At 34.3% G+C, this 20,107-nt stretch overlaps 2 protein-coding genes across 3 annotated transcripts; one reads left to right on the top strand and one right to left on the bottom strand.

Moving 5' to 3' along the window:
* Positions 1-2,049: 2,049 nt before the first annotated feature.
* Positions 2,050-11,191, bottom strand: LOC100251963 (oxysterol-binding family protein). The gene is made up of 10 exons (XM_002283398.5): positions 10,713-11,191; positions 9,411-9,504; positions 6,949-7,065; positions 6,781-6,853; positions 6,579-6,697; positions 6,125-6,246; positions 5,639-5,815; positions 5,098-5,242; positions 3,151-3,329; positions 2,050-2,564 (listed from the first exon to the last, which is right to left on the bottom strand). Exons 1-10 carry the CDS (start codon positions 10,808-10,810, stop codon positions 2,318-2,320), a joined length of 1,371 nt encoding a protein of 456 aa, XP_002283434.1. The 5' UTR covers positions 10,811-11,191; the 3' UTR covers positions 2,050-2,317.
* A 2,560-nt stretch (positions 11,192-13,751) lies between these two features.
* On the top strand, positions 13,752-19,927 carry LOC100246826 (uncharacterized). Of its 2 annotated transcripts, XM_002283419.4 has the most exons (4): positions 13,752-14,303; positions 14,939-15,042; positions 19,018-19,147; positions 19,245-19,927. In XM_002283419.4, the coding sequence occupies exons 1-4, from the start codon at positions 14,187-14,189 to the stop codon at positions 19,281-19,283; spliced, it is 390 nt and encodes a 129-aa protein (XP_002283455.1). In that variant the 5' UTR covers positions 13,752-14,186; the 3' UTR covers positions 19,284-19,927. The 2 variants fall into 2 exon arrangements, with proteins under 2 accessions (XP_002283455.1, XP_059593450.1); XM_059737467.1 differs by having other exon boundaries at positions 13,808-14,303; positions 19,018-19,927.
* Positions 19,928-20,107: the final 180 nt, after the last annotated feature.

Below are 20,107 nucleotides of genomic sequence, written 5' to 3'. Positions count from 1 at the left end.
TGATTTTACTTAATTAACTTCTAATTAATAGATTAGCTTTTTGTATTGACTGATAATACATGAACAAAATGGCATGTTGCTTCCTCATTTGGGATGCAAATAGATTCCTCGTTTGCCACAAAGTCTGCATCCCAATGGATTACTCTTGGCTTTCAAATAATGTCATACAACCCATTTTTATCATGTAATTAAAAAATTATTAAAAAGTAATTTCGTCAAAAATTTTAATGCGCGTTCAAAAAGAGAACATTAATCCAAACACGAGACCAAATTCAAGAAATTATTCATTTTTAGAAGCATGCGGGTAGGCATTATGGTTTAAAGAAACCCTACTGCCTTAGTTAGACAATCATGTCATTTTTGTCATAAATATGTACATGGAAAAAGAGATGATAGGTTTACATAGTTTTGTTACATTGCAGGGAATGGTTATGGACAGAGGAATTCACGTTCCCTATCTGTTTCAAGTTGTTGGGTTTTTTTATTTTTATTTTAAAAAAAAAAGAAGTCTTTTTAGTTGTGTTTTTTTAGGCCAACTACGACCTCCTCGAGTCACAAAATTTACTTCCGAGGTCATATAATAGAGGGGAGGTTGGTGGACCAGAATACCATAATAAATGACAGGCGTCACAAACCTGAGAGGAACTTCCCTTTTATGTTTTTCCTCCTTTGGCTGTCTCTTCATTATCAAATATAATCAAAGCGAGAAGAAAAAGGAAGGGAGGGGTGGAGAGTGCATCCAAAGTTTGAAAATTGGAACTTTGGGAGGGAAAAAGATGATTGAAAGGGCAATAATTAGTTTCCTCACTTTTGGGAAGTGCCTTACCCTGTTTTTTGTCCCCTTTTATCATAGCGTAGGGACGAGAGGAATCGGTCCTCTTCCATCTGTACCATTGGTTACCGTTGGGAGACGCAACCCCTGGTCCCTGGAAGTTGCCCAGTCCTATTTGGAATCTTATGTCTGAAATTATCAAACATACACTTTGAGATTCAAAGTTTCAAACTGTATAAAAAATTGAACGCTCTTCGCTAACCCCACTTCCTCATCAAGCTCAACACAAACAAACAAACAAATATTGATTCTCTAGTTTAAATTTTGTTGGGGGTAATTTTTTTGAGCGTTGAAACGATCATGTAAGTATTTACGTGAAAATTTATAAAAATCTCAATATATTCTGAGACTCACAGGCATGTCTTCCCACTTTTTAATAATGATTTGAACTGGAACCTCGACATCCAACCGGTTCAAGGAAACAAGTCTCCTTATTTTCCTCTCTCAGATTCTGCTGAACATCAGGGGTATAAACTGAAAGTGATTTTTTGCAGCGGAATATTCTCCTGTCCTCAAGACTGATTTGTTCACGTCGATATTTTGAAGAGGATTGGAAGTTGGAACTGCCAATTAGGGAAGCAAACATACCTGAACTCAAGGGGTAGTTTCATGCCAACATTGTGGCAACTACACACCTACCATTGAAAATCCTCCAGCTTATGCATATGGTACAGAAAATAATAGTGATCCTCTAACACTAAGATGCACGTTGCAGAAATCTGCAGTCATACATGTAAATGACAAGTCGATTTCTTATATCCCAACATTTCATTGATGATGATGCATATAGTTGGATTTGGTCCCAAATGGAAAAGTTCCGATTTGAAAAATGGATTCCATGCGACCTAAATGCAAAAGAATTGAATGATTGGGAGGTTTCCCACATGCCAATGTACAATGTTATGCTTTTACAGTAGCAAGAATAAGCCATAAAACAGTCATACTATCATGTGATTTCAGAATACAAAGTACACAAATGGCAAAAGCTAACATTGGAGGAAAGAATCATCGTAAACTGCAGTGTCGTTGATAACACAACTACAAGGCAGGGAGTGATGCAACTGTTAAAAAGGTTGGTTCAGCTGAAGAAGTGTTTCAAAAAGGCAATTATGGGGAAAAAAAATGCTGTGAACCATTCATATGCAACAGACAGGGCAGAGATGAAAGGAAAATCAAGGTAGGCAGTGATTTTTCAGAATGGTGGAACAAAAAGATAATGAGCAAGAAGAAAGTAAATCACTAGGATGAAATACATCTGAAGAAACCTTTGGTACAAACTAATTGAGGTTGACTACAAGAATCTATTTTCATCATTCAAAGTTGTCAACCATGTAGCCATAATAAACTTGTAAACTTACTGGATCACCCAATAAAATTACCAAATAGGGATACAATGCACACATCAAAAGAGACCAGCTTCCAAATTAAGCCGAAATATCCAATCAACTGCATAATCCCACAAGCAAACCTAAAAACGGGATTACCTCATTCTGCAGACAAATTACCATACTGCCATGGGTTAAATTCAATTGATGCATGGTCATCCTTATCAATATCCCCAGAACTATCTACAGCAGCCCGATGTTCGGTGTATTTACCATTATATTGGTAGACTTCCAAATCACCCCAAGGTGTAGGTGTGACTTCCTCAGTAAAATCAAACCATCTTGGTGTAAACTTATGTCCCTTGGCCTCTCGGTTTCTCTTTTCTGCTCTTTGCCTCTCCTCCAAACTGAAAAGTAAGGGAAAGGTAAAGGGTAAAACAATGTACACAATTGAGTTCAAAGAAGAATCAACATTGGAAAAGATATGTAAGGACAAGTGCAATCAACATTAACTCACATTGAGCTATAAGATTAAAAAGCTAGAAAAATAATACTTGTTTTTTATCATAGCTTCATATTAATAGCAGTTCATTATGATATAGCTAGTAGGCTGCTCGACCTTGGCTTGCAGAATAAGAAGCTTTAAAATAGGATTGCAAACAGCTCACTTATCACATGAATAATCATGAGCAGGCCTTTAATCAAAGCTGATCTCAAGTTGCTCAGTTTGCCTTAAAAAGTGCTACAGCTAGCCAAGTAGTAGACTGCCCAAGCTTTGCCCAACAAATTAAGGAGCTCCAGAACTAGGATCGGTTTTTGGCTTTGTTCAGATTATAAAAAGGTTCAACTGATTTCAAACCATGCCAGAGCCCGACTTGAAGTTTTTTACTGGAAGTTTCATTAGGTTCGTCTTAGAGCCCTAGTAACTAATATCTTTTTAATTATTGTAAATGTATGCATAAGCTTGCCACTATGTGTATGTCTGAGAGAGACCTGCTCTTTTCAGCACCAGCTTTTGATAGATCTCCCTTTTCAAGTGCATATCTATCAGGGCGCAAACGAGAATCTGATGCCAACAACTTCCTAGGAGCTGTGTCAAAGCTGTTTATTTTATGTGCAAAATGAGTGTACTGAAATTTGTCGCCCTCAGGAACATCAGCAACATGCCAAACCTGCAACAGAAAAGCAATAACGCAGTGATCAATTGACAATTTATCAGCACATAGTCTTTTTACAGCTCAAGTATCAGCAATGCATGTGCTAATGACAAGTTAGGCAAATATAAAGGATCCATTCAATTATAAATATTGCCACAGATGTTTGCTTATTTATGATTGGCAATATATCATCTTCATCACCAACAATGTTACATGGATTGGGTATGGGGTGTCAAGTGCAAGTGTGTGTCTAGGTGTTTGATCGTTCACATTTCATATTTAAGAATATGAAGTCTCAGCTGAAAAAGGATTGTAACTGGTGCTTGGATTATGACATAATAGAAGAGAAAAATAATAATTAGAAGCAAAACATAACATATTTTTTAAAAACTCTCTTTCCTCTTTCTTTTCTCCTTCATCCCTATTTAAAAAAAAAAAATCAAAATGATCAATAACCAAAGCAAAATAGGTGTATCCAATAAGGTTTTCCACATCCTTGTCATGTTATTGACATGGACATGTAGAATGAAGTTGAAGCATCTGGATATCACAAAATACCAAACATAAACTTCTTTTCTTTCAGGGGTGTATTTCACAGTAAAGGAGGGTACAATAATGAAATTTGGTTAAAAGTGGAAATATGGATTTGGGAAAAAAAATTACAGAAAACCAATTTGCAAGAAATACATTGTTTTCATGCCTATCACCCATGAAAATTGCACTAAAGACACAACTACTAACTAATTCTTAACAACGAAAGTTTCAATGGCAACACAAATGACATAGGGAAACCTATTGCAAATTTGGCCATATTACAGAGACTCAACCTAAATGACCCTGGTGGCTAATCAAACAAGGATACTAATCAAAAGTTTAAAAGTCTGCCATTTGTAAGCATTCTATATGATACCAGATGGTTTAACATGATAGACCATTTTATGCTAATTAGACCTCTTCATTTCCCAGTGTTATCATTAAAGAGGATTCTACACAAACTCTGGCTACTGAAAACAGAAGGCAAATGTCACTTAGTGTCACATTGACAAGTCTGTCTGATACACCTTAATTAGTAAAATATAATAATGTCAAAGATCTTGAGCTTAAATCAAACGGAGTGGACACAATCATCTTTTAACGTCACATTCAAAAAGATGCCTAAAGAAGGTTAATCCATATCACCCACAGGTAAAATAATAGAATTAATGTTCATAAGAGTCTGACAAAAAGCTTTACATTAGGAAGCATATCCAACCGATGTTCAACTTTTAGCTTTACTACAAGTTCGCTACAACAAGATTTTTACTGATATTAACAACATAATTAAGACACAAGCAACTCAAGAAATACATATGCTGAAACATGGTGTGGTATGGTCACCAGAATCAATTCTTTAGGCATGTATTTGCTTGCATCTGGGTGTAAAATACATGGTGCCATATTTATTAGCATCAATTTTTTCTTGCATGCATGCATGTACTAGCATCTGGCTGCATTAGGAATTTTTGTGCACGTGTTAAAGGGAGGATAAATGGTGTGTGCAAGCAATTGGGTTATGTCTATAGGACTCAACTATTTCCAACTTCAACTATGTAAACTCATCCCGACTCCATGCCTTCACTTTTCAATTGTGACAAATTGCTATTACCACCAATGACATAAATATAATAACAAGACCGTGAAAAGGGTTCAAATCAGTGCATGGCAGCATTCTAGCTAAAATATAAGCAACAATATTTGACTTGCACAACAACAAATAATGAAAACTAAATTCAATGAGATTAACCTCCTTCAGATCTGTGCCTGTAAGAGGCTCCCCTTCAATGTCACATGGTTGGTAACTCATTGACTCATTCCATTTCCCTGTCATCAATATTTTGGGTTCCTCCTCAGCATTATACACATATCCATCCACTTCGTAGCGACCAGCCCTACAACAAAACACAACTACAAATCAGACTACCAGTAGGCAGGGAATGGAATGCACATAAGCATATTACAATTTACAATCGCAAGAATGGTACTGACAACTAATTTTGGAGCAGTCGAGGAAGAAAGAGAGAGAGAGAGAGAGAGAGAGAGAGAGAGATTAGAATTTCAATATGAAGTACTTAGGTGAATTTACTGACAGTAAGTATATTGATAATCACTTCAATTAAAGTTAAATTTAACCAAATGCTCATCTCATGATGCCCTATTCCAAAATCCAGAGTATCAATTCTATCATGTTATTACATCAATACTATACTACAGTATATTTAATATCCACAAGAGTGGATGCAACAAGTTTCCAAAAGAAATAACTGAAATGAGAAATTTTGACATACCCAAACCAGCCACATGGTTGAAAATATAGCACAGCCTTGTCCCCGGTTGTCATATTGGACATGATCATCTCCCCTGGTGAATCAACCCATGTCCGTCCAAAAATCAGGTTGTTAACCTTTGTGGGAGGTGGCACCAAATCTAGGACAACACCATCTCTTTTTAGAGTAACACGTGTTCTGCAAATGATAAAAAGTGAATCACCAAATATGTCGTTCAGAATTTTAAAGGAAACAAAGCTTTACAGATGGAAAAATAAACACTGAGGTACATACAAGTGGTGCAATGTCACACAGACCCAAAACAATGAGTAAGATAAGTCATCTAAGAATAAATACAAGACAACTTTTTCCCTCTCTCTTTCAGCAGAGAGAAGACATGGTAAATGAAAGAACCATTTCATTGGACCTCCATCTGACTCTAGAGAAAGATTTCTCATACAAGAAAGAAAGGTGAAAAGTAACGGGAAACAGGGACATGATTCTAACCTTCCAACAGGATAGACATCCAGGAAGTTCCCTAAAAATTTGGTTTTTAATTTTGATGTAACTTCATAAGTGAAATGCTCATTTTCAGCATGCCCAGCACTCATCGGAGGATGATGGCTGACCTGAAATCAAAATGAATGCAGACACATTACCATTATGAACTTTAGAACAGAGAAAACAATAATCATGAGGAAGCATCCTTCCATGAGAGAACATCCAGATATAATAAAAAGTTAAATAAATAAACCCTAGAAACATAATTTGACTGCTTGAAGCGTGTGTGTGAGTGAGAAAGAGAGATTTGATCATCTTGTAGAAGCAATGACTTGCATGAGAAACACATGAACCAGATGGGATAAAAAAAGAGCACACTTAAAACGATATATAAATAAAACTGAAATTTAAAAACCTAAAAAATAAATAAAATAAAATAAAAGGTGCTCAAAAAACCTACTTGCTCTGAAATAAATGTTATTCCACCATGATTAGCCATTTCATAAGTCTCACCAAGAATGGGATTAAAAGGCTTCCAAGTTCGTTGGTAGGCATAATAGACAGATATAGCCCATGATGCTGCAATTAGTAACATTAAAGTTCCACCATTAACCAGATAATACATGTATGCCCTGAAATATTTAATGCAAGAATATACTCACAAGCATACACCAATCGCATGTAAGGATCCTCGCATTCATCTGCTTTATCTAACAGGTGGGAGTATTCCATTAACTGTCACAAGCATTCACAATTTGCAACATTTGAAACAGGCTAGAGACAATCTACCAAGATAAACATCAAACTTATACAAACTAGATGGCACATACTTCTGCCATTTTCTGAAGCATTGTCATTGGCTCAAAAATCAGAACTGGAAGTGTCACCATTGAGGTGACATCTGAACCTATATACTTTTGCATCATCTTCCAGTAACTGTCCCTTTCCTACAAGAAAACAGAACAAGCTCAAAATATCAGCACAAATAAAAAATACAGGATAAATTGCTAAAATATGATTTCATATCGGGTAATTCAAGACAAGATTGTCACTGATTTATACAACCAGAAAAAAACTAGTAAGGGCAATGAAATACCATTCTTACTAAATAAAAACCTTAGTAACATAGCAATCTAGGGACAAGAAAGTTATAGAAACTTCCTGTAGGTTCATTGCCTTTGCTTCCATTGCAAACATAAGTGAAATAGAGAATCCTTTTAACTGTATTTATATATCACACAACACGTATCAAAACCCAACATATGAATGAGGTCCGGCAAATCTCAAAATATTGGCTCATGGAATGGAGGGCATATTTATTCTAAAATATCTTGATAATCATAAAAGCAACGCAATACAATATCCTTGCAATTATTCCACTAACCAACTACATCACACTAAATGACTGTACATGAGGCTGATAGTCTTCCACCCTCAACATTGGGAACCACTCAAATTTTTTAAGCACAAGTGAGACATTTACTCCAAACAGAACTTTCTTCATAGCATTGATATGTATTCAAGTACTAATCAATTCACCTAAGATTGATAAAACTAGCCATATTTTTTGAAGAGATAAGAGTTATAATATAGACAATGATACATAACTGGACCTTCTATGCAATTATATCTACGATCCTATCAAATTATATCAAGAGCAGAAGATTATATTTGACAACAGTAACACAAATGTCACATGTGAATATGACCTGTAAATGAGTGTTACCACTTTAAGCTAGGCCTAGCATAGACCAGGCAGCAGTCAACCTAGTTAAAGCTGGGCAATGAAGTATCATTTTAAAAAAGGTCAACTGAGGACGTTTTTCTTTATTTATTTTAATGCATGTGTTGCAGACTTAATTATTCTTTGACAGGCAACAAGAAGATATGTGCGTGTGTGTGTGTGTGCATGTATGTGTAACTGAATAACAAAACAGAAAAGTGCCTGTAACAAGGGCGCAAGAAGTACACACACAGTATATGATGCCAGAGAAATAGGCAAGCAGAAGAAAGAGGGAAGGCACAGAAAAACAAAACCCTTCACCCCTCCCTTTACTCAGAAGTAATCCAATCTACAAATTCTATCATGGACAAGGGATTCAACAAGCTCCAGCAACCTCACATGTAGATCATTTATTTATTCTGCTATTTTGGATATCAGATTTTTACCTGATCAATTCATGCTTTCATCTATTCTACATTCTTTTTAAGCATTCTTTTATTTGTATCCCTCTCCATGGATAGTTATATACCCAAACTTACATCCACAAGAAAATATGAGTTTCAGTTACCTGCCTTTTCGTGCCCATTGAACACTGGATTTACACTATCCAACACTCTGAAAGTGCTAGAAATAACAAGGCAGTCTCAAGTAGCTGACAAACTAGCCAACAAAACCAAATGACCAATAATGATCCGCAATAAATCAAAATGAAGGCAGCACAAAAGTACTTTATTGTTTAAACATTTTTTTTTTTTTTGGATGGGTAATAAGAAAGAATATATTAAAAATGCCTTTATAGTTAAAACAATATTCATCTATAAATTATCAAACTGATCCTCTACACTTGTAGTAATTTACCTCATTCAATTATAAAATGTTGCTAGTTTAATGTTGTCATAACAGCTTTTTTTTTGTTCCCACTTTTTGATTAAGAACCCAAACAAACAGATAAAAGATAATTGCATTACAATTTTATACCATCAAGGCCAGTTAGGATGCGTGCTATGGGTGTTCAGTAAGGCCGGGGGGGTGTAGAATATCAAAACAATTATCAGTACAACCACCATCTAGATACTTGCGACTCCTGACTCAATCTACAGTGATGCCACGATTTGTTGCTTTAGAAGAAGTTTTCCATCAAACTTTATAGAAAGCAGATAACACAAACAAAAACTTGAAATCCAACAACATTAATATTCTTCACACAAGTCAATTGAACATCAAATACAACCAAGAATGAATTCAGGGGTTTAAATAAAATACTTATGTAGATACATACATACACAGACACGAGCATAATAGAAGAGAAACCAATTATATCTACAATTATGGCTAGTATTTATGACCCATAACTTGATCCACGGTGGGGCCACAGTGTCATCTTCAAGGAGAAGGTTTCCACCAAATCTTATATAACTAAGAAAACACAAACAAGAAATCTATATATCCCAAAACATTAATATTCCCTGCATAGGCCCACTAAGTGTCAATAAAATAAGTATGAATTCAACCATTAAAAAAAATAAAAATCTAATACAAAAGGGATTAAAGAATGGCAAAGCAACATGCCTCCTCCTTCCATCTTCCTCTTTGAGCTTCTTCTTCCGCATCTTCTTTGCCTCCCTCTGGGTTTATAACTTCCACACCTTCATAACCAAGCAACCTAGACATAGAGGACAAAACTTAAGCATTGTTTATAAACCAGATTATCAGCCACAATGCTTTCTTAACAGCATATATAATATAACAAAGATGACAACAAGATCAGAATCACAAGCAGGTTACTAAATAAACAAATGGAGTTTAAAATGAATCAATAGTACAAGGCCCACAGCCAAGAGTGGCATGGTTATTGTTGGAAAAGTAACACGGGGATTGGATTGGAGACTAGGTGCCGATATGAGCTGTTTAAATGTTGCAAGATCAAATGAATCTGTAGAATCAGATAAAATACATGCATAATATTAAACTATGTGCACATATATACATTGACAACATGATTTTGAAGACTTTCTTCCCCATTCTTTAGAAGATTCATTGAACAACAGTGCTATCCAGAAGAATAATAATTATAACATTGCCGGATAATCACCATGAGCACATCCACGATTTAAATTAATTGAAAGGACTAGAGAACATAAACTCAAGGTTGTTCCCACACCTATTAATAAATTAGCAGAGGTCATGGCCTCAGGGATTGCACAAGCTGTGGCCTAGAGATTAAAGGATGTGCTGGCCACCGCTATTACATGCAGAGTTATCACTAGTAAATTGTTAATCAATAACACATTTTGAAGCTCCACCAACAACAAATCCATAATATAAAATTTGCCTCAGGAAAAAAGGCATTTTTTAAGGAAGATATTAAGTTGAAAATCAAATATAAAGTGATGAATTCTAAAAATGGTATTAAAGCTATAGAGGAATGAACAGAACACCTATAACAAAAATTCATTACTGGTAACTTATTCAACAATTAAGATAAATCGACAAGTACTCACGCCATCAACATCAACCACTGCAACATACAAATCAATTCGAAACAAATAAACTGAAACCTTTTAGCTAGATCTAGAGCGATGGAAGTCAGACAACATCCCTCAATTCTTCAAAATTCAGAAGCCTTCTTTTTAGTAGTTCCACCCCCAATCTCCAATCCATCACATAAATCACTCAATTTTTTAATCAGAAGATCAACCCAATTCTAAGCAAAAAAAACTCTGATTTTCAACCTTCACAACCTAAAGTGAATCAAATGAAAACCAAGTTTACACAAACCAAACAATTCACTTGAAAACGATGAGGATGGATAAACCAACAAATGGAATAAAGTAAAATAATCATAGAATAAAAATAATGCATAATCCGTACCCGTTGACAGATCTGTGCATGGCGTTGCCGAACATGGACAAGCCGGAAGTCATTGCGGCGAAAAAGCCCTTACTTTCGTTCTTCTTGGGACTGCCCATCGCAATTGACCTCTAACTCGATTCCTCTTCCTAAGATCCAAACAGTTTCTGGAAAATCGAGAGAAGATTGATTGAAATTAGAGAGAAATTGAAACCCCAGATAGAGAAAGTGGTGGAGAGAAAGGTGCGACGACGAAGGGTGGAGATAGTTGGCGGTTCTGAATTTCGAGCGTTTTCGAGCGTTTTTTGGGACGCGGCTCTTTTTCTTTGAAGGGTCGACGACAGAGTGATGGCTGTTCTGGAAAGTATCAACCACGTGCAGAAGAGGAGCGTGAAATGGGGGAAAGGGTTCCGCGGGCCGTATGGGCTTTTGGGTTATTCTGAGTTTGAAGTCGCGTTCCATGAAGTTGCATGTGGGCCCGTGTCGTGCCCCTTACACTTGACTTGCGTCCACGAAAGCCTGGTCATGAATTTCAAAAAATTTGAATTTCATTTACATCCGCCCGGAGTTGGGAATTTTTTAAATAGTACGGTAATTTAAAAAGGTTATGCTTAAATTATTGTAGGAGAAGAAATTATTACAAATATATGATAGTTTTTGTTACATAGGAGAGAGGAGAGAGGATAAACGGATAAATTTTTTTAAAACCAAAATCATCTTTCAAACAAAGAGAACTCGTCTCTTCAAGAGACGAGTTCCCATGGAAAAAAAAAATTATTTTTTTAAAAAATTCCCAAATTATAAAATAAAAAAAATAAAAAAACAAAAAACAAGCTCAGGAGAACTCGTCTCTTGAAAAAAAAATATTTTTAAAAAAAAAAATTCTCAAATTATTTTTTAAAAAAAAAAACAAGACACGAGTTCCATGAATATATATATATATATATATATATATATATATATATATATATATATATGTGTGTTTTGTTTAAGAAATTCCCAAATTATTAAAAAAAAAAAAAGGCAATTCCTCAAAGGAACTCGTCTCTTTAAAAGATATATATATATATATTTAAAAAAATTCCCAAATTAAATAAAAAAAAATTCCTAAAGGGAACTGTCTCTTCAGTTCCCTCTTGAAGAGACGAGTTCCCATGGAAAAAAATATATATATATATATTTTTTAAATATATTTTTTATTTAAAAAAATCCCAAATTAAAAAAAAAAAAAAAAACAATTTCTCAAGGGAACTCGTCTCTTCAAGAGACGAGTTCCCATGTAAAAAAAATATTTAAAAAAAAAAAAAATATATATATATATATATATATATATTAAAAAAATAATGATAATAAAAATTTCCTAAAGGATGAGTTCCATGGGAAAAAAAATATTTTTTTTTAAATGTATTTTTTATTTTAAAAAAATCCCAAATTAAAAAAAAAATTCCTAAAGGGAACTCGTCTCTTTTTTTAAATATATTTTTTATTTAAAAAAAATCCCAAATTAAAAATAAAAAAAAGAAAAAAGAAAAAAACCAATTCCTCAAGGGAACTCGTCTCTTCTGAAAAAAAAATATTTTTTTTAAAAGTATATATATATTTTTTTAAAAAAAATCCCAAATTAAAAAAAAAAAAAAATTTCCTCAAGGGAACTCGTCTCTTCAAGAGACGAGTTCCTATGAAAAAAAATTAGTTTTTTAAAAAAAAATCTTCAAGGCAATTCGTAGAGACGAGTTCCCTTGAAAAAAAAGTTTAAAAATCTCAAATTAAAAAAATATATTTTCAATGTCATTAAAGCGGCTTTTTCTGCTTAAAAATAAAATTATTTAAAACAAAAATTAGATTTTTAGAACATGAAATTTTTCAAGGAGGACATATGTACTTTGTTATCTCAAACAAACCATGGAGGAATTGCTTTTGTTTTGTCTTTTTTTTTTTAAATAAATTTGGGATTTTTTTTTAAATAAAAAATATATATTTTTTTTAAGAGACGAGTTCCCTTGAGTAAATAGAGAATTTTTAAATATATATATATATATTTCATGGAACTCGTTTCTTTAAGAGACGAGTTCCCTTTGTTTGAAAGATGATTTTTTTTTAAATATATATATATATTTGTTTTTTCATGAAACTCGTCTCGGAGCTTTGTTTGAAAAGATGATTTTGGTTTTAAAAAAATTTATTTGTTCACCCTCTCTCCTATGTGGCAAAAACTACCATATATTTGTAATAACTTCTTCTACTACAATAATTTAAGCATAAATTTTTTAAATTGCCGTACTATTAAGAAAAGTCCATCGGAGTTGTGCTTAAGTAGATTCGACACAGAGTGGTGCAAATATGTATATATATATATATATCTTTCATTCATTTAGGTAATCGGAAAATTAGAATTAAATATGATATTTAATTATTTACAAAAAAATATAAAAAAAAGAGTTGTCAAGTCATTTATAATTATTAATATATATTTATAATAGTGAATTATTACTTTTTTAAAATATAAATTATTTTTAAAAATTTATAAATTATTAAAAAAAATTGACTCTTCTAATCAAATATCTCTTTAATCTAAGCATCATTAAAAAAAATTTGTCATTTTCTTATTAATGGAGATTTTATTTATAGGATTTCATTTTCACATTGACATGAATAACAACATTAATTAATTTAAGTATTGATGGAGACGTTACAAGGAATCAAATTTGATTTCGCAATTGTCTTTTAATGGAAAGATAATAAACTACATGTATTGCTTTTACACTGGAGTACTTTCACTTGTGGCATTATAAAGAGAAAAAAAAAAGGAAAATAATTAAAATTAATTTCCATAATCAACTTTAAATTCTATTTAATTAGACTAATATGAAATTTAATAAAAAAAAATTACTGATTATACAATTTTTATTTTGATTTATGCAATTTTTTTCATAAAAAATTTAAAATATTAATATTATTTAAATAAAAATTATGATTTGATTTTAACTTTAACTTAATAATTAGAACATAAGATATTTTAATATCTTAAATGCAGGAGGCTTGCTTGACCAGGGGAAACCCACGAGGACGAAGGCTAAATAAATAGACCCAAAAACAAAAAGGGAAAGAGGAAGTGATGGAGGCATGTGGTATTTTGGTGCATTTATGGAACAGTGATGAGGTCACGTGCATTCCACCTAAGAACCAATACATTACACGATCTCATGCCTCAGCCCCAATAATGTCACGTCTACGACACTACAAGTCTACAACTAAGCTTTTTTCATGTATTTTATTTATTTTTTTAGCATTTAATTTATCATATTGCTTCTTTGGCACTTGTTCATTGTCTGCTCTCGGTTCCCCAATTCAAAACCCTAACGTCCACTGATCTTCGCTGTCTCCCACCAATCGCCGCACAATCCACTCACATTTTTGATCGATTGCTCTGTATTTAATCGTTTATTATTGAGATTTTTTTTTCTTTTTTTGAGGATTTTGCGTTGAAGATTCACTATGAAGGAAGGGAAGTCGGTAAAATCTAATGGTCAGCAGCACCACCACGACCAGAACGGTCACTTGTCTCCGTTCAAATTCGCGAAATTGTTAGATCCAGAGGCCTCTTGGGACAAGGTGAGGACTTTGATTTCTATTTTTTTTTTTTTTTGTTTGCCTGCCGAGAAAACGGTGGAAAGGGAGAGAAAAGGAAGAGTGAAATTTTGGATTTTTGGAGCTGATGCTGCTCCGGTTTCGACCTGTTATGGCCATCTACGTTTTTAAGGATTGTTTGGCCCTTTCTTTGAGAAATTAATTGGAGGACGAATGTTATCTGTGTGGGATTTCTTTAGTGGATCTGATATTGAGCGTGCGTCACACGGGGAGGTGTTGGTGGGATAGCAATGTCGAAATTAAACGAAAGTCAGTAAGATTGCATCTATTTGAAGTTCTCAATTAGCAGTTTTTCATTGAGCAAGCTTTTATGGATAACTCTTGCTTCATCCTCAGTTTTTAAACTACCATGAAATAGAAAAATGTGAACTCTTTCTAACGTTACTTGCAAATGATTTATTAACTTCTGAATTTAAGCATAATTTATTTACCTAATCCACTCATTAACTCCTGAGTTTGAATGGAATTTATCAATTGAATCTATAATTTTCAGATACCTTCAATTATTTAATATTAAAATTATGTTCGAGGGTCATCAATATGGCCTGTTATTGACACAATCTTAAGTTAGTGATTTCTACACTTTTTCTCCCCTGCAGGATCAATTGGGCGACGTTTTGCACTGGATTCGACAAGCAGTGGCTCTCGTGTGTGGGTTACTATGGGGTTCCATACCATTGGTTGGGGGCATATGGATCATCTTGTAAGTTGATGTTTTTATGCCTTAAGCTGTAGTATTATTGTAAATTTCTTTTTACAGTTCTTACTTTCTATATTTCTGTGATGATATGCATGCAGACTTGATTGTTACTACATATAAGTGAAGCTTTGATGACATGAATTTAAGTGGAGAACTATTTCTGCATTGTTTTATACATTGTTTGCAAAATATTAGGTTACCATTTTAATATTGTCATAGGACGCTGCTCCAAAAGTTAGGCGTGTTCATCCACAATGAATGGCATTGGACATGTTTGAATGAATACTTAAATGTTTGAATTTTTGTTTGTTTTATGGGACCTCGATATACACAGAGCTTCAATGTTTGTACTTCTGTTGCTTTAAATTTTAGCCTCTCAAAAACTTTTATGGAACTCTTGTGCAAAAATGTTTTCAATGGCTGCTAGCTCCAAGCAGTCTTTGCGTATTTGAAATGACTATTCATCATGTCATGGTTGAATCAGAGAGGTATGTTGCAGTTTGATTTTCTCTTTTTTGATAACCAAGCAAAGAGTATATTTATGATTAAAAACTTTACACCCAGGTACATCTGTCATATACAAAGGATAACAAACAAAAGGCATAGCAAGGAGGAAGGAAAACACAAAAAACTACACTCCCCCCATCTAGATCTCACCCAACCTACAAAATTGGCTAAAGACATTGATCGTTCCTCTTTATGCATCCTAGTCCAAGAAGCCAAGCTTCTCAAGAAGGAGCTCTTCAACAATTGAACCAGATGCTCCACATTTTTGAGCGCCCTTCAGTTCCTTTCCTTTGAAATTGCCCAAAAAATACACAACTCAATACCTGTGTCTTGGTTTGATATAGAATTGCAAGAGGGAAAATTGATTAAGTTGCATATCCTGTGTTTCAATGGACTTAATCTTTACTTGATGCCCAACAGGAATGAGCATGGACTTCCACCCCAACTATGTTATCGGAAATACTTTGATGAAATACCCCACTCTGCATAGTTTTCATATTGGGAGGCAATAGATAATCTAACTTATTGACTTAAAATCATAGGGGTTGATAGAGTTCAATGTGATAGATTCATAAATCAATCGGATAGCATTGATTTTCACTGGATAATATGGGTTATGCTTCTCTTTTATAGGCAGACAGAGAGTATATATTGAGAAGCAGCAATCAAGAAGAGAGAGAAAGAGGGGGGAGAACACCTGTACATGGAGTATATGAAGGATGGAAAATGACTATATGGAAACAAAAAATTAATGAGACCCTGTATAAAAAAAAATTGTTACACCCTAACAACCTAGACTAGAGAAACAGGGAGCAAATAAAAACATTTTGAATATTGTGGTTATTAAGTTTATTTTAAGCTTGGTTGTGACTCGTGTAAGGAAATGTTTATGTATGCTGCTTTGGCACTATGAGAGTTGACCTGTACAAAAGTCCAAATTATTTGGTGGCATGGACCCGGGTTGTCCTTTCTATCTATATATTTTTATATGGAATGTTGCTTTGAAAGTTTAAAAAAAAGAAGAAGAAGAAGAAGAAGAAGAACCATTAGGATGTGAAATTTTAAGTTTCTGTAGGTGTCTTTACCTTTATTGCAGCTATGTATAGAAAAGCTGATGTAATTCCTAGTCACAACATTCAATGAAAGGGCCTTAAGATGGATCTTCATGTTTGCAACAGTAATGGAGCTTCATCTTTCTCCATGAAATTTTTTTCAGTTACTTTGTTATTGCTGTCTTTTGTGGTTTCATCAATAATTCTCAGACCTCCTTATATAAGGGGGAAGAATAACTGGAAGATTGGGTTACCGATGCCGAGAGCTGGGAATCGAGAGGAAATTGTGAAAGGGGAATGCATCATCAATAATTGGTGAAGAAATTCACTTTAGATTTTCGGTTTTAGTGCAACCAATTTCCATAAACAATTGAATGAACTATCATAAATTTGAGAGTAGACCACCCGACAAAAACTGGGAATGATAAAAGTTTTCATTTAACCAACTCATAAAAATGGACACTGGAGCTACATATTTAGTCTTTTCAGTTGTTTGCTAGTTGAATGATAACTCAAACATAAACTCTGCTTAGAAATTCTTTAACCTAACATAAAGAAAGTATTGTACGATGCTTTAGGAATTTGAGTTTAAACTATAAAACACACTGTTCGAGGTTTTCTTTTTCTGGGTGGAAAGATTTAGATTTGCCTGGAAGGAAATAAAATGTCATTTTAATTTAAATGACTAATCCCCCACTCCACCCCACACCATAAGCTTTCATCTTGTCTTTACGTTGGTCATAATTTGCCTATTTGATATTTGGATTTTGCAACATCTTCAAAGAACATTACCAAATTCCATGTGCTCTTAATTCATTAATGGAATTCCCATAACATTGTGGAAGTTGGAGCTTTTGCTATACCTCTTTCTTTAAAGGTTCTAGATAATATAGTCTGGTCATGTGCAACAAAGACTAATTGACTGGAACATGGTGTGCTCCAAGGATGATAGTGGCTTGGGTATTTGAACTTTTGGTTCTGATGAATATATTGGAAGAGTGGCTCCAGATATCTGTTGCAGAAGAGTGTCATTATGGAAGAAATTGGTGTTATGGAAGCATAGGCATGAGTACAATGTATGCTGGACCGAGAAGTCCAAAGAAGTCATGTCAGGAGACCTAAAATGCTATTAAGAGTGGATTAGATCCATTTACAGAGGCGGTGGGGCTCAAGACATGGGAGGGATGTCGTATGAAGTTCTGGAAAAATCTTTGGTTTGGAAAATACTTTTAATAGAGGAATTCCTGAAATTATATGGATTGAGATCCAAGAAGCCTGTGTAGGTGATAATTGTGATCAGGGAGGATGCAATGTTGTAGAATGTGGCCTTCATTATAAATAGTGGAGGAATTACTGAAAATATACTGGATAATGGTTGACCAACAAAACTTGGTATGTGGATGGAGGTGTGAATTCATGGAAAGTGCAGTTTCTTAGGAACTTTTGTGGCTGAGAGTTAGAAAGTGTAGTGTCTTTCTTTGAAGAATTATACCATAAGCCTTACTAGGGATTGGAAAGCTGAGTAATTTTGGCAGTGGAGCAACAATGATTTATTTGACAAAATCTTATATTGAAGTATCAATTACCTGCACTGCAGAGAGGAGGATTTTTTATAAAGAGGGTCTTCATGGGCAGTGGTGAGAATAAGTGTTTGACTGTTGACTAGTTGATTAGTGGGAATTAGGATCATCCCAATAGGTTGATTAGTAGGACTGAATATGGATGCATTATGTACAAGGAGCCTGTGGCAGAGATGGCATATCAGTCATTTCTTCTTCATCATAAAGTGGCATTAGATTTGTGGGCATATTTTTTCTTTCCTTTTTCTTTTTGAGGTTCCTTGGTTTTATGACATGCCCCACTTTCTTAAGGGCAGATTAGCTTTCTTATTAAGTGTTTTGGGATGGTTTGGAGTGGTTTTGCATGAAATCTTCTGTTCGTGTTTAGACAGGGAGGAATTACAGAACTTTTGTGCATACCGTGTTTAAGAGAAATCGTCTTTGGTTAGGGGCCATTGTCTTTGGAGGCAACCCCCCTTGTTCATTCTTTTGGTAGGGACTGATTTTTTAGGAATTCTAAATTTTAACAAAAAGGAAAAGGCTTTTGTTAAAGAAAAAAAGATCCCTCTCGCACCCCATACCAATGGGGTGCTTTATTCTTATTCCTTATTTTTGTAGGGTCCTCCCCTTGTTGGTTTTTTTTTCCCCAAATGTAACTAAGCAACTTAGGCCCTTTTTTAGCAGAAAAATTCTGCATTTTCTGCTAGTATCTGTTGGCTCTTTTTTTCTTTTTGAATGGTTTTTGTGAAACTATCCTGTTTGTAAAAAATCAACTTTACGCCCTGGTGATGGTAATTACATATCAATGTTAAACCCTTCTTCTGTATGACTTGCATTGATCAACAAATTTCTGTTTGCAGATTCTTGCTGATATCCTCTGGAATAATATATGGTTATTATGCAATAATACTAAAGATTGATGAAGAAGATTTTGGTGGTCATGGGGCCCTCCTCCAAGAGGGGCTTTTTGCTTCTATAACGCTCTTCCTGGTACTTATCGCCATATCTCGGTTATTTGTCGTTGGGAATCTTTCTTGTTATGTATGGAGTGAGTAATGAATTTTTTCTTTGGTATCTTCTTATTCAGCTTGCATGGATTCTGGTATACAGCTTGGTGCACTTCTGATTGGCTGGTGGCACCAACTTGGTTTCCATTAGTGATGGTTGAATGACGTGGGGCTTAGTGTCATGAGCCTTCATTGCCTATGCCCTGAAAACAACGAGAAAATGTCATAATTGCCATTGTTATTGTTTTCAACTCCACTTTGTTGATTGTTCAACACTCAATTCTGCAGAGCAGGAACCTTTCAATTCATGGTAAATACTAGATAGATGTTTCAATCACCGTTAAATTCATTCCTGCAATCCGCAGGTTACAAAGCAAAAAATCCTGTGAGCTTAGACTGGTTTATTCATCTATGTAGTAATCTCAGAGGAAACTGTTTTTAAAAAAGCTACTATTCGCTGCTTGGAGACTTTTTTGACAATTCCTTTTTTGGGGGTGAATCCTATAGTTTATCTGCTTCTGTTGTTTATTCACCCTTTTTTGACTGCAGGTTTAAATTTGGTTAAGGATGTGCGAGAATAATGCACTGCCTGAGCTATTTATGACATCTCTCTGTTAGTGGAAATTTGGAATTTTTTTTTTTTTTTTTTTGTCTCCAACCTTATTTTCATTTTCTTCACATCATCTTCATCAAATGGTGGATTTTTGGATTTTGTTTTTCAATTTTAAAAATGAATTTGAATGGGCTCAATCATTTATTTTTATCATCATCGCATGTTTCTTGGATTCTGGCGGTTTTCTCCTTACCCACACGTGGGTTCTCTGGCAATCATGAATTGCTATGTGAGAGATGAATTTTCCATTCCTTCATTTTCATCTGAATTTTCTGGATAAATTTTAATTTTCGTATAAAGGGTAGTATGGATTCTCAAGGATTTAATTTA

Source organism: Vitis vinifera, chromosome 6 (assembly GCF_030704535.1).
Source record: "Vitis vinifera cultivar Pinot Noir 40024 chromosome 6, ASM3070453v1".
NCBI classification, from domain to species: Eukaryota; Viridiplantae; Streptophyta; class Magnoliopsida; order Vitales; family Vitaceae; genus Vitis; species Vitis vinifera.
The sequence above is the reverse complement of the archived record's forward strand: the minus strand, read 5'-3'. Positions and strand labels throughout refer to the sequence as shown.

Excerpts from the sequence above, each read along its gene's own strand:
- LOC100251963 (XM_002283398.5), bottom strand. The coding sequence starts at position 10,810 with ATGGGCAGTCCCAAGAAGAACGAAAGTAAGGGCTTTTTCGCCGCAATG. Across the intron at positions 6,698-6,780 it reads CATGCGATTGGTGTATGCTT|CATCATGGGCTATATCTGTC; the intron begins GTGAGTATATTC and ends TACTAATTGCAG. Across the intron at positions 5,243-5,638 it reads CAACCATGTGGCTGGTTTGG|GGCTGGTCGCTACGAAGTGG; the intron begins GTATGTCAAAAT and ends GTTTTGTTGTAG.
- LOC100246826 (XM_059737467.1), top strand. The coding sequence starts at position 14,187 with ATGAAGGAAGGGAAGTCGGTAAAATCTAATGGTCAGCAGCACCACCAC. Across the intron at positions 14,304-14,938 it reads CAGAGGCCTCTTGGGACAAG|GATCAATTGGGCGACGTTTT; the intron begins GTGAGGACTTTG and ends TCTCCCCTGCAG. Across the intron at positions 15,043-19,017 it reads GGGGGCATATGGATCATCTT|ATTCTTGCTGATATCCTCTG; the intron begins GTAAGTTGATGT and ends TTCTGTTTGCAG.